The sequence below is a fragment of the Engystomops pustulosus genome, chromosome 3 (genome assembly GCF_040894005.1).
Source record: "Engystomops pustulosus chromosome 3, aEngPut4.maternal, whole genome shotgun sequence".
Lineage (NCBI taxonomy): Eukaryota > Metazoa > Chordata > Amphibia > Anura > Leptodactylidae > Engystomops > Engystomops pustulosus.
Genome location: NC_092413.1, coordinates 113547738 through 113562857, shown reverse-complemented (window position 1 = coordinate 113562857; position 15120 = coordinate 113547738). Strand labels below are relative to the sequence as shown.

The following is a 15120-nucleotide window of genomic DNA, read 5'->3' as shown; positions in this document are numbered from 1 at the left end:
CATAATCTCCACCATTTGCTTACTGACTGAACATAGGGAGAGACACTGTGTGCAGGGACAGAGCAGGCTATAGAGATAGCAAGGGATAGTATTGTGGCTAAAAGTACAGGATGTGCGCTATCATTTTGGGCAGTCAAGACCTTCCAGCAGCCCTTCTGCAGCAGTTAGGGTTCCTCTACATCAGCAAGTGAATGCTATGCTTCCATATTTTCATCTGCTCATCGTGATCCTCCTCACTGTTACTACACTTGAGCAATCACTGAGACAACAGCCCAGAAACATGGGCCTAGAAGCTAAACAATTACCTTTCCAAGTTGCTAGTCCTACAGTCTCTCCCCCTCATGTGTCATTGCCACAACTGCAGGGGGAAGCGTTTTGAGGGTACAGTTAGACAGGAGTAGTGTTAGCTCCGACAGCAGTAGCAACTTGAGGTTCCTAGAGCAACTTTAATGAATGAATGATAAGGATTTTCCTCTACCCTCCAACATAGGAAACTGGTTAGCTGCAGGATGTGGTGGCATGAATGAAGTGCACCATTTTGACCAACATCCAAGTTCCCCCAGACTTTTGAGTAGCAAAAACTGAATTGTCGTTGCAATTGGCAGAGTATGGTTTGTGCAGGATATTCTGGACAATAGTGTGGCATCGGAGCGGGTGTTTAGTGCGGTGGGGAGCATTGTTACCCCAAAAAGAACACACATTTCCTTACTAAGTGTGGAACTACTAAATATTTCTCAAGATGAATCAAGAGAGGATTCAGAAGGATTTCAAAATGCTGTGCCTTATGCCACATATTAAGTCATTGTAGGTCCAAATGGCCTGTTACTTGCTCCTTTGTCATTAAGATAGCAGCAGCAATACCATGAAATATTGTGGGCAGACTCCAACTGAACCATGGAAACTGTGACCAGGCCACTACTTGGAACAATTGTGGAAAAAATCCCTAAAAGTTATTGTCTCGTGACTGCCCAGTCCCCCTTGTGTGTTACAGGCCACAGAATGTGTATTTCACAAATTATAAAATTTTACAACTTATGTGTTGGGATTCATTATGGGTGGAGATTTATTGGGTTGAAATAGCCTTTCTGCTCTTTTGTTTCACATTCAAGATCCCTGTATCATTCTGCTTCCTGTATCACACAGCCCTAAAATTTTAAATCTTGACAAGTCAAGATAACGATCCAAGAAGCAGGGAAAGTTCATCCGTTACCAGTAGGACAGTTCTGTCAAAATTAATTGCAACTGGCATAAGCACATGCTCCCCTTCAAAATCTACCACTGCACCTGGCAAGTAGAAGCAATATCTAATATCTTTAATCTGTCTGGTTCAATTTTAGCACTAGTAACCTAATTTGGGGTGTAATCTCTCCTTTGGGAGCCAGTAAATTAAACAAGTGCCTCAAAACCTTGGGTTCATTATGTGAGACACTGAAGGGGTTAACTGTGGATGGGCGGTATGTTTCCCCTAGGTTTTGCTATTATGCAAGGCCTTAGTGCTGAGGTTTGTGTCCAGCACCTTGGACACAGGTGGTGGGAACAGCCCAATTAGCCTCTTAAGGCCGCTCAGCAGAGCTGAAGTTGTTGTCTCTCTGTAAGGAGGCTGGAGAGCACACAGCACTGACCTCTGTGCCTGGGGCAGCCAAGTGATTTTGTATAGTGGTGAGTTAGTGGAATACTTGTATAGTTAGCACCCTGACGGGTAGGATTTTGTTTGTTTAATGCCTGAATGTAAAGGCTGTTTTATTTTGCTGCTGCAATAAACGCAGGCGAGACCTGTTTTGGACTGTACCTTGGTGTCACTGTCTTGAACTGCATCACAGCACCCCGCTACCACGGTCTCTACTGGGCCAAATCCCCACAATTATTAATAACTGTCATCCCAGATTTCTCTGTCTGCTTCACCTTGACTTGAGTCTTCATGTGTTTCACCTTTGAAACTACCTTTCATCTTATATCCATAAAATGTATTGATTGTTTTAATAATTAATAATTTTTTTGAGCACCAGTGGGGCTCTAGTATGTAGAATGGTAGGATATGGTAGGATCAATCAGATAACCTAGGGTTAAAGTACCCTAGAGGGTCTGAAATAGTAAATATAAAAAAACAAGTTAAAACATTTTTTATTAAAAAACATAAAAATTCAAATGACCCCCCCCCCCCCTTTCCTTAGAAATGATATAAAAATAAATAAAAAGTAAAAATCATGAACACAGTAGATTTCGCTGCGTCTGAAAATACCTGATCTATTAAAATATAATAACGGGTTGTCACTGCACCTTGTATCGGAAAATAGCGTCCAGAGTAAAAAATGCCACGTTTTTGCCATTTTGAGAAATATATAAAAACGGCATCAAAAGTCGGAAAAAAAATGACATCAACCACAGCTCTGTACACCGAAGTATGAAAAACTAATTAGCGACAGAAGACGGCAAAATAAAAAAACAGGTTTGGACAGCTTTTAATTCCTGTAACTGTATGAAAAAATTATAAAACCTATACAAATTTAGTATCCCCGTGATCGCACCGACCCAAAGAATAAAGTAGACATGTCATTTGGAGTGCACAGTGAAATTCGTAAAATCCAACCCCACAAGAAAAGGACACAAATCACACAGCTCTGTACATGGAACAATTAAAAATTATCAATTTTTGAAGGTGGGGAGTGAAAAATGAAAACGATAAAAGAAAAAGTGCCTCGAACACTGGCGGGAAGGGTTTATACCCAGTATTAAATAGACCCCTGGTCCCTCCCATACTTGGCACAAGCCAATCAGCAGAAAACCTGATTATATTATATTATATCATATGGAGACATGCACTTCACATCCACAAGCCCATTAGCACATGATAACTACTAACTCACTGAGCACAGTGTGCCGTGGCACACTAGTGTGCCGCAACACATGGTCGGGTGTGCCGCGGAGAAAGTTCCCCAAACTATGCTGCCCCTTGTGTTTTGTTTCCCGGCGATGCGCAATCACGGCTTCTTACAATGTAGGAGTCCTGTACAATAACACATGCGCAAGCTTTGAACCTCACATGACAAAATGACGTCACAGAGGCCAGCGCATCATGCGGAGAGACTCTCGCATTTGCCCACCGCCAAGGTAATGCCCACCAATAATGCTGACTATATGAGCTTTTGCCCGAGTATATGAACTGTTGGCAGAATACTCAGCATATGAGCTGGTACTTTTAGTACTCCAGCAGTTTACTGCATATTACAATGAGAAATGTAAAATGAGAAATACTGTAGTCATGAGGCTGGAGTACTACTACTCATATGCTGAGTATACGAGCTGGCACTTGTACTCTGGCCTCATGGCCATAGTACTTCTCATTGTACCCCTTTATTTTGCAGTATATGAGCCACATAATAACCAGCACCATATACTAAAAACAGGGAGAAACTGAGAACTGTTGAGGAAGAGCTTCGTGTGCGTCTTTCCACCATTCCTGCCAGGATACCCCTTTTGTGTTTATCGAAACAGGTTTCCTACATTTTCAAGAAGGCAAATATGGCCAATTGTCTAGCACAGACATGATGTCATTTAAGAGTTTATATATCTCTTTATTTGGAATATAGTAGTTAATAAATCATACTATTATATAAGAGAAAGTCCGCAGTCCGAGAGTGGGTCAAAAAATGTAGTTTTTATTCCATCAAGTTGTAATAGTGAATGCACGAATAAAATGGCTTCTATTGTTCAGCCGATGGCGATTAGACAGATGGAAGATGAAGCCCCTCTGTTCAAATATTGGTGTCATTGGAGAGATTAATTGTGGCATTACGTCTGACCGTGGTACCAAAAAGGTACCAATTAAGAACATATAAATGGGTACCACGTTCACTTCTACAGGAAGCATCCAAATCCAAAGTTGTCATTCAAGCCTCTAGGTTTGAGGCTCCCCATTCTGTATATCCATAGGCTCTCTTTTTGGATAAGAATATTGTCCAAGTCTCCGCCTCTGATCCCCAGTGTTACCCGGGTGATCGCTTAGCCTTTAAGGCCTTTGGGATTACAATTGTGACATTTTTTAAAATGTTCTGCAATGGGTGTTGGCTGGAATAGTTTATTTTGTTTTAAAGCTTCTCTCTGCATTTTGTCCTAATTTCTGATTGAATATAGATGTTCTCTCATCCTAATTCTAATTTCCCGAATAGTTTTCCCTACATACCGTAGGTTGCAGGGACATTGGGGAACATAAATCACTCCAGGGGAGGAACAGGTGATATGTTCTTTGATGTTATATCTATGACCATCCTTATCGTCAAAAGCTGTCTTTCTGACCAGCACTTGGCATGCCATACATAAACCGCAAGGACTGAAACCTGCGTATTTGTGGAACCCATCCTTCTTAGTTTTGCAGAAATGACTCTGCACCAGTATATTTCCTATAGAGGAACCCTTCCTATACCCACACGATATTCTATTACCTAGGATTTCGGCCAGGTCCGGATCCAGAGTAAGAATCCCCAAATGGCGGTTCATAATATTGTTCATTTCACCCCATTTATCATGTAGGGTGGTAATGAACCTAATTTGGGAATCCGCCATTTTTGTCTTCACCTGTAAAAGGGATGATCTGTCAGTATGTAGTGCGGCGTTATAAGCTCTCTTTATAGAGCGTCCCGAGTATTGTCTTTGTCGTAGGCGCTCTGTGATGGCCACTGCTCCTTCCTTGAATATTTTAAGGGTGGAGCAGTTCCGTCGTAACCTAAGGAATTCTCCCTTTGGAATTCCCTTGATGGTACAAGGCAAGTGCGCACTTTTACAGCGTGTAAAAGACTGTTTGTGGCAGTCTCTTTACGATATTTTCTTGTTTGAACTGACCTATCTTCTTCAACTTCGATCTTGACATCTAGGAAGGGAATCGAGACTTTACTGTGCATGAGGGAAAGTTTGATGTTACAGTCATTCTCATTGACATGTGAGATGAAATTTTTCATAGTTTCCTCTAGTCCGTTCCAGATGAATACCAAATCATCGATGTATCTTTTCCACAATACAACGTGATGTGTAAAATTCTCCAATTTGTCACAGAACACTCGCTCCTCCTCCCACCTCCCAAGGAACAAATTGGTGAAGGTTGGCGCACATGCGACGCCCATCGCCGTTCCTTGGGTCTGGAGGTAGAAGCGGGCATCAAAAATAAAATAATTATGACGGAGAACAAAGGACAACGCTTCTAGAATAAATTCCTGTTGCATCGTACTCATGTCATTATAGTGTTCCAGGAAATATTTTACAGCATTACACCCCACCTGATGTCCTATACTTGTGTAAAGACTTTCAACGTCTACTGTCACAAGTATCTCTTCTTGTTCCAGGTGTACCCCTTCTAGATCTTTAAGTATCTGCATAGTATCCCTTGTGAACGAAGACAGGTTGAGAACATAATGTCTAAGTTCATTGTCCAACCATCGACTCAATTTCTCGGTCAGGCACCCAATACCGGACACAATGGGCCTCCCTGGTGGAACATGAAGGTCCTTGTGTTCTTTAGGCAACATATAAAATGTTGCCACTTTTGGGTGCCTGACCGAGAGAAAGTCCCTCTCCTGAGTAGATATGGCTCTGCTCTCCCAGCCTTTGATCAGGAGGTTTTGATACTTTATTAGAAAGTCCTTCGTGGGATCACTCCATAGATGTTTGCAGCATTGTTTATTGAGCAATTGCCTTTTGGCTTCTTTGATATGGGCTTCCTGTGGCCAGATAACTATATTCCCCCCTTTGTCCGATTGTTTAAAAATAACATCATCCCGATTTTTAAATTCCTCTAGGGCTTGACGTTCTTTGTTGGTGATATTAGAGTTATAAATCCGATTATCTAGTCTCTCTATGTCTCTAGAGACCATTTCGACAAAAATTTTATCGGGGGGCATGACTCAAAGGAGGGCATCGTCTTGGATTTGGATCTCAATTTCGGGTTTGGGGTATTTCTGGATTCCTGTGCTTCGGCAAGAGGTTCCGCCCCAGTGGTGGTAATATTTTCCTCTGCCAATTCTTCAAGAATGCAGAGAATTTCCTCATCTTGTGTGGAATTTGAGGGGTGGGTATGGGCTTCTAGATTGCGTTCTGTTTCCTCATTCAGGAAAATTTTTTTGTAGAACTATTTCCTCCCAAATAAATGCAGGTCTTTTATTAATTCAAATTTTTTTAGGGGTGTGGTAATACAAAAATTAAAACCCTTCTTTAGGACAGAGGTTTGAGCCCCTGTCAATACATGCCGCGAAAGATTGATTATTTGCATGCAACCCACTGACTGTTCTGACTCCATTTCTATTTCTTTCTCCCTCGTGCGTTCCAAGTTTGTGCTTGTGTCCTCCTGTTTCCGTATCCCCATTTTTGCCTGTCCCGTAAAAAAAGTGGTTGATTATTGGATTTTAAATTAAATTAATAAAAGTTAATTTTTATTACACTCACAACTTTCTCTTTCTCCTAAAAATCCCCCTCCCTTTTTCTTTTTGTGATAAAGAAATTTTTTCAGCTGTTTCCACCTTTTTGTTAAGTATATAATGCCACATGCGTTAATTCATAGTTTTAATACCTTCAGAGTGAATCTACAATTTTTATAGTCATGAAAATACAAAAAAAAACCTCTTTGAATGAGGTGTGTCCAAACTTTTAGTCTGCACTGTATGTGAACACAAAAGTAAATAACACAGAATAAACAAAGTTACATACATACAAATATCTAATATATAAAGCTGAATGTATGTGTTTCTGTGTGTGTATGTATGTATGTCCGCTAGAAGAATATGTATGTGAATATTTCGGCTCAAAACCTAGTCGAAGATGTTCCCTGAGTCACAGGCAACAACTTCAAAATTTGGTGATTGTAAACGTGACGATACAGATTCTCGTCACGTTTACAATCACCAAATTTTGAAGTTGTTGCCTGTGACTCAGGGAACATCTTCGACTAGGTTTTGAGCCGAAATATTCACTCCGTGCTTTCCAAAACCCACATATTACCCACCATATACAGAAGCCATTGTCTGCTGCTGCTGTGGAAGTTAGAGGCTGAGCTGTGATTGGTTGCTGTTCTGCCACAGGTCATTAATATTAATAGCTTAATATTAATAGCTTTTATTGGTTACTATAGGCAATGAGTAGAAGACACTTACGTGTGAGTTAAGATGCATAGGAATACAGAGATAGGGGAAGATTTATCAGAAATGTCTGAGTTAAAACTGTTCCAGTTGCCCAAGGAAAAGAAGTCTGAGATCAGACAGTCACTGAAAGAGACTACCGGCAACAGACAGACAGTCACTGAAAGAGACTGATGGCGACAGTCACTGAAAGAGATTGCCGGCATCAGATACAGTCTGCGACAGACAATATTTTTTGTTAACTCATTCAATATTTTTTGTTATCCCGGCCAACGCTGGGAGCTACAGTTAGCATTATATAAGCATGAGGTCAATTTGATAGATAAGTATAACAATACTTGTGTATTGTGTAAATTGTAGAGCTTAATGAACATACTAACAAAATTCAAAATTCAAAATTGAGCTTCTATTTTGTTTTAATTTCTGTTAAATGCTGAATGGGTTAGTAAACTTCATTGATGCTTTGTTGAATAGTTTACAGTTTGAAGTTTTTAAAATTGGGGGGGAGGGGGTTAATGGAAGTTTTCTATTAATAGGACTTTGAAAGCCTAGATAGAAATTAAATAGTCCCTAAAATAATTGATTCTTAACTTTTCCTAAAAATTTGGATGTTTCATTTGTTATCTTTCTAGCATTGTAATAAAACAAAAGAACATTCAAATGATGATGCCAATATAAAATAGACCTGTGATTGTTTACAAATTTTAGTAGTAAGTCCCTCTGTCTGAAAAGCAGAACATCTAGTTTTAAATGAATTTCCAAATTTTTGTTAAATGTCCCCCTTTTAAAAAATAAATGCAAAAAAGATCTATCAAACTTTACCACTAAACTGTAGTAAAACAAAAAAGGTGGTTAAGTAAGTGGTTTAGTGAGTTCTAAAGTTAGTACCGGATAAATTGACAAGTCAGTTTTGTAAAATAGGGTTTGTGCATCTAAAATAAGCTTTGTCCCTAAGGGGTTAATCCATTCTTGCATTAAGACCATAGTACATCAATGTATTAATCAGTAATTGTATTAGTGATTATGTGCCAAAACAGTAGTGATAATGATACAGGGACGAGATACAAAAGATAAACACAAACTGCATGTTTTTAACCATCTCTGGGTTTTAGTGCATAATCAATGAGTCACTTCTCTGTGAATGAGACCAAGGGTAATGCCATGACATGTCAGCTTGTCCAACTCGTGATCTGTTGGTGAAAAACAACAATTCTTCAATTGAATGTTATTAAAAATGTACCTATGTGAAGAGAGCTTCCCATAATCTGTTTATATGGTCCCTCTGAGGAGTGATTTCACAAAAAAACAAATTGTTTTCTCATATTTAATGTGCGGGAATTACAGCATGTCCGACAGCCGTCCTGTGATGATGAACGCTGAATCCAGGTGGTTAAGCGCCTCAATAGGGCGGAATGGGGCAGTGGTCATATTCAAGACAACTGTCATGTTTCTAAGGGACAACAAAGCTACATTTATGGGAGAGTATCATTACACAAGAATTGTATGTATACGGTAGATAATTTAATGTGTATGCCAAGATTATACCCCTTCAGCCACTTTCTAAATAAAGCTGAAAACCTTTTTACCTATAACCAAATGTGTTTTTCTTAAGAGCGGTTCTTGATAACAGGTTGTAACAGGTTGCTTACCACTTGAAGGGTATTATAAATACAACGTTTTTTTTTTTTTTTTCAAACTAAATCTGGCAAATAGCTCGTCCCGTAATGCTGATCAATGACTGGAAGATTTTTTTTTATTGCACCAGACATACAATGAAACATAGCAAAGAAATATTGTCCATTATTCAGTTCAGTTTTTATGAACAAGACCCATACTGTGAGGCAACATTTTACAGCTTGTAAATGGCGGTTACAAACTAAAGATATGTGCCAGCTTACTATACTGCATATTAGGTTAATTCCTTAAAAGAAAGAAGCTAACAGAATGGATACTTATATAATTATGTTATATTGTTATTCTGTAGTGCACATTGTTCCTTACGTATGTTCCTTGAACAAGGTGAATCTATTCAGCTCTGATTTCCCTGCGGTACAGCACAAGCAATATGTCCTGGGGATACAGTTAGCAAAGGTTGCACATTCATGAAGTATTATGGAATGTATATTCTTATATTCACAGTTTCACAATATAAAGGATACCTCCCAATGGAGAAGCTTTGGAGGTTGCACTTTCTATGAAAATTTTCTTTAGTTCCCGGATGAGAATTGCTAATTTATAGTACTTTTTCTGAATACAGCAATGTCAGCTGACTTGGTGATATGCCTCCACCACTTACTAAAAATAGCTAAAGAACACAGGTTTAGTAACAAGCATGGACACTTGCCAGCACTTCTGTGTACAACAGTACATCAAACATGTGTAACAGTCCTCTTTGACACTGAATTTTGCTTTTAAGAAGAATGGACCCTGGCCAAAACAACTATTAGCAGAGAATTGCACCAATCAATAAGCACCTTGCTGGAATAAAAATAGTAATTTGATTTTTTGATGCAAAATAAAATGAAGTAATGCCATGAGTAAATATTATAGGAAGATGATTTACCTTCTGTAAATATCACTCCATAAATCATGACTATTTTTTAATACTAATACAACACTATCCCAATGGCGGCATGCTTTACCAGAGCTGGCCATTTGATGCCAGCTAGGCATATGCATTAACCTCATTGTACAAAACCTCACTACGTGACAGGGTCGGCTGAGGAGGGAGAATTCAGTGTATTGATTTTCATATACATTTTGCAAATTTTGAATGGAACATGCGTCATCTTTTTGTAGTAACGTATTTATAGAATACGACATATGCATTATTTTATTTAACGTTGTATTAATATTAGATTTTCTGGTTACCTGCTCCTTTCTCAGGTAGGCACATTTATTATAGGACAATGGGGCAGATTTATCAAGCAGTCTGAAAGTCAGAATATTTCTAGTTGCCCATGGCAACCAATCTCAGCTCACCTTTAGTATATTCATGAGCACTGGTGAAATGAAAGCTGTGCTGTGATAGGTTGCCATGGGCAACTAGAAACATTAGAACTTTCAGACAGCTTGATTGTAGCAATGATCTCTGCAGTTCTACCAATAGAATGTAAATATTTATAGAAATTACAATTTCTCCTAAGAGTTAGATGGAAAGAGGAGCGAAAGGTATTGGGGGAGATTTATCATCAAGTTTCTGAGGTAAAAATAGTTTAGTTGCCCATGGAAATCAATCAGAGCTCAGCTTTAATTTAATAAACAGCTGTGGGGAAATGAAAGCTGAGCTCTGATTGGTTGCCATGGGCAACTAGAACAGTCCTGCTCTAAGAGACATATGATAAATATCCCCCATTGTTTTGAATTGTATTGTTACTCTATGATTATATATTGTAATCAAGTTTTCTTACTCAAAATGCACCACTAGAAAACGGTTACCTGTGGTTTATATCTTTTAATAACTGCAACTGCGTCAGTGTACGAGAAACAAGAACATTTGGGTCGCATCCCCCTGGATACAGTTTAGAGAATGATAATAATGGTTTCAATCTGACATGAATGTAAACCCTCACTTCCAGATAATCAGAGATTTGCCAATAATGGACTACAAATGTGAAAAAGTAAGCTTTATTGTAATTTTTCCAATTAAAAGTTTTTTTTTTACATATGTAGTAACTTTTACCAAAAAATGTTATAAACATGTACAGCATTATTCCATCACCCTTTCCCTGGTTTAGCTACAGATGGAGGGTGCATGTACTTTTGCAAAGTGAAAGTCTCCTGCAGCTTCTCCTATATTCTGCCTTCAGCTGACAGGCTGGAGGGGGGCACATTTCAAAAGCCTAGATCTTCTGAACCCTTGCACGTAGAAACACAATTCTAGTATCATATTAAACAGGAGAGTTAAGAGAATGCTTAAGAGAACCAGAGCTAATTGCATCATTTTAAATGGCCCTTTTTCTTAAAACAAGGGCATAAGAAGCTTATTCTGCCAGAAGTCAGTGTGCTTGGTTTACAATCCTTGAATCTGGTGATAGATGTCCTTTAACCCCTTCCCGCCGCAGCCCTTTTTCGTTTTCATTTTTCACTCCCCACCTTCAAAAATCTATAACTTTTTTATTTTTCCATCTACAGAGCTATAATAATAAAGAATTGTTATTTACTATTATAAAGAGCTGTGTGATGGCTTATTTTCTACATAACAAATTACACTTCAAAATGATGGTATACCATATATCACTATATATATATCATATATAGGGATAAATATGGGGACGGGGAGGAGCGTAATATGACAGGGACAGTCTTGGTATTGCTCTTGTAAGAGCAGGAGCTATTGGGGACTTGATAGGGTAAGCACCCCCCTGATACATACCCCATTCCCGTAGATATTGCCACCACAGTGTGTCTGAATCATGGTAAGACACTTCCGACTGCCAATATCAGACTGAGAAGAAGGGCAATATTCTATATTCGTTTATTAACCTAATTTCCGCAGGATATCTGCCAGAAACTAGAATTGGTGCAGTATAACCATTTTTACCCCATGTCACAGAATTTTTGTGAGAGTTTTAATGTGATACAATAAAGTTTAGAATTTTTAGGCACTATTTACCACTCTTGGGGTTTGATCTTTGCTTGTTGAGATTCAAAATGGTGGTATTTAATATTCCATGCCGTGTACTGGGAAGAGGGAAAAAAAATTCCAAATGCAGTGAAAGTAAAAAAAAAAAAAAAAAAGCATTTGTGCCGTATTCTTGTGGGCTTGGATTTTATGGATTTCACTGTACACTCCAAATGACATGTCTACTTTATTCTTTGGGTCGGTACGATTACGGGGATACCAAATTTGTATAGGTTTATAATGTTTTCATACATTTACAAAAATTAAAACCTGTACAATTTTTTTGGGGGGGATTTTGCCGTCTTCTGGTGCTAATAAATTTTTTATACTTTCGTGTACGGAGCTTTGGGAGGTGTAGTTTTTTGCGGCTTTTGATGATGTTTACAATGTTATCATTTTTAGGACTGTACGACCTTTTGATCACTTTTTATAGAATTTAGAATTTTCGACTTTGGCGCTATTTTCGGTTATGGGATTAGACACAGTGAAAAACAGTTTTTAAATTTTGATAGATCAGGCATTTTCGGACATGTCGATACCTAATGTGTTTATCATTTTTACTGTTTATTTATATTTATATCAGTTCTAGGGAAACGGGGGTGATTTGAGGTTTTAGGGTTTTTTTAAACTTTTTTTTTATTTTTACTATTTATCAGACTCCCTATGGTACTTTAACCCTAGGTTGTCTGTACAATCCTTTTCATATACTGCCCTCGGAAACATGGCGGCGCCCATGCCGGCGGCGATCAGCGGGGAAACAGCATGGGCAGGAAAACGGCGGTTCTGGCACTGATTGCGAGTGTTACCATGCAATATGCACCAAAGACTTACCGGCTATGGAGAGGGCTCAGCCCATGAGCCCTCTCCTTGCACCCGCACCTGGCATGTTACGTAGTATTACGTCGGTAAGGGGTTAAACAGCAATAAGCATAATTAATATTGAAATATAAGCTTATATGTAACTGGAATTTAAAATTTTGCTCCCCTTAGCAGAAAAAGGTTGAAGACATACACTATAATAAAAAAATTAAAACTTTACTGGCACTTTAATCATTCCATTGATTTTGTCCAGAGGGAGCTGACACATAAAAGAAGATGGCTGCTAGTCACTTGTCCGTATCACATGTCTTGCACCTGTCTGGGCTGGTCAGTTAAAAAGCTGGAGGGACAGGAGGGAAGCATTTACATGGGACTGCAAGGCAGGAGGCTGAGGGAAAGGAGGGCTGCATTTACATATGACTATGTTGGAAGGATTCATGGATTGCCGATGTAGCACTGTACCCAAAGCGATTGTTTTGGATTTCAGAAACAAATCCACTTCCGTCCTTTGACAAGTAATGAATCATATTGCAGCTGAGCTATATTAAGTTTTCCCCTGCTGAGTAGCAATATCAACACAAACTGTAGCCAGGTATGTTGCCATTTGTGGAAGAAGGCAGCCAAATGCCAGAGAGAACCTTAGAAGGGAGCAAAGTGTTTTGTTTTTTTTTAAACGTGGGCCTGTATGTTGTAGAGGAGAGATGGTTTTTACATGGAGGTGACTGGATGATGATGTACATGGAGATACATGGCGGGTCATACTGATACAGGGGGTGTATCATACGCTGGTGCATGGTACGTCAGTAAAGTATGTGATACATCCATTATGGCCAAGTGTTGTGGTGAGATGCCATCTCTTATTATCATCTCAGTGGGGCAGAGGTAATATCCAGTGATGGTTGTTACACGCACATCATTACTATGGTAACAAATAGAACAGCTCGTCACTCAGCAGAGCCTAAAAGTGAGGAGTTGAAGTATTTAGCGGCGGCCATCTTGGAGAAGACTCTGCCTACTTTAGGAAACCCACAAAATTCTGTTAATCATAAAAGCGAACGATTTAAGCTCCATTTTGTTGTATTAATTAATTCATAGCATTATGGGTTTTTGTATCAGATGTTCATATTCCCAGAATACCGCTTAAATATTCAGAGCAGAATCCAAAATATAGGACATTTCTGTCAAAATTGCTGCTGGATTTTCACCCAGTACTTGAACTGAATTTTCAAATAGACAACCTGTGACAAATACCACTGTGTTAACATACCCTGAAGGATATAAATAACATTTTATATAAAAAGCTGAGCAACTTTGAAATTGCATTATTTGTTATGTACTGATCTATTTAAAGAAAATAGTCTAAAAGTAAAAAAATATATGAAATACAGATACTTTCACTTACCTACTTTTAAGATACTTAAAAAGAAGTCTGTTCTCTCTGAAAATATATCACCACCATTGTTGAATCACCTTCTAACAGAACTATATTAGACAACATTTATTTCTTTACAATATTGTCTATTTCCTTTTCTTTTATTCACATATGTAAATCTGAACACATTAAACATATACTTTAAATATATACTGCTAAGGCTTCTTGTACATGATGTGAGAAGTAATACATATGAAAAATAACTTGTGCTTTTTTCTTGTGAACTAAATTTTTATTAATACTATCATTAAACTCAAACTGTGACTTGTGTATAAAAAGACAAACACATGAATATGTGAAGATACTGCTTTTTATATAAGGGAAAAAAACAAACTGTTCTTTTTGGAGATCTTTGGTAAATTACTCCCCAAGACAAGGTCTTTGGTCATGTCTCATTATGGCAGCCTTTGGACTTTAGTTGAAAGTGGATACCCTGGATATGTTGGCTCAAACACATCATCCTCAATGCCTTCTTCGATAGGCTTCATTTTGGAAGAGCCTCTCATGCAGGGGGACTGACCTGTCAAGGTAGTTCAAGAGAACATGTTATTTTGTGACACATTCTGGCAGAATGTTGGTATACTGTACTAAGTTTGTGATATTACTTTAAATAAAACATTGTGCTTCAACACTGGAAGATGGATGAAAACTTCTGCAATTTCTTCACAAAACATTAAGGCATGTTATCATCCAATAAAGCATATCATTGGTTTTGTATGGTAATTCATTTTATGAATTCACTGAAAAAATTTTGCTTTCAGATATGTGCAGAAAAGTAAATTAGTTTTTAATAGTCAATTATACTTTGCAAGATGATTTCCCAGGCTCCTAACTTTTTATAATGACTGTTCAGGAGAGTTCTAAATTAAATTGTCATAGTTTTCAGGTCTTCAACTCCTGATTTTCAGCTATCCAGATTGTGACCTTCACATGATTTGCCCCGGCGACCACCCAACTGTCTTTTTTGCCAATTGTACCACATTTTTTTGCCCTAACAGGAAATTAAAAAGGCACTGTGAGGAAAGTCATAAAGGAAATTTTGTGCTTGACAGTGGTACAAAACAGGTAAAAGGGGTTTTCCCATGAAGAAAAGTTAGGGCTGAGACCCCAACTGATCATGAGAACGA

General features: G+C 38.4%; 1 protein-coding gene across 4 annotated transcripts in view; it reads right to left on the bottom strand.

The window, feature by feature from the left end:
- Positions 1–14203: 14203 nt before the first annotated feature.
- Positions 14204–15120, bottom strand: part of POPDC1 (popeye domain cAMP effector 1) — a 135913-nt gene continuing 134996 nt past the window's right edge. For all 4 annotated transcript variants that reach the window (XM_072141878.1, XM_072141876.1, XM_072141875.1 and 1 more), the window contains one exon: positions 14204–14513. In XM_072141878.1, coding sequence (XP_071997979.1) covers positions 14389–14513 — 125 coding nt within the window. In that variant the 3' untranslated portion in view covers positions 14204–14388. The remainder of the gene's footprint in view (positions 14514–15120) is intronic.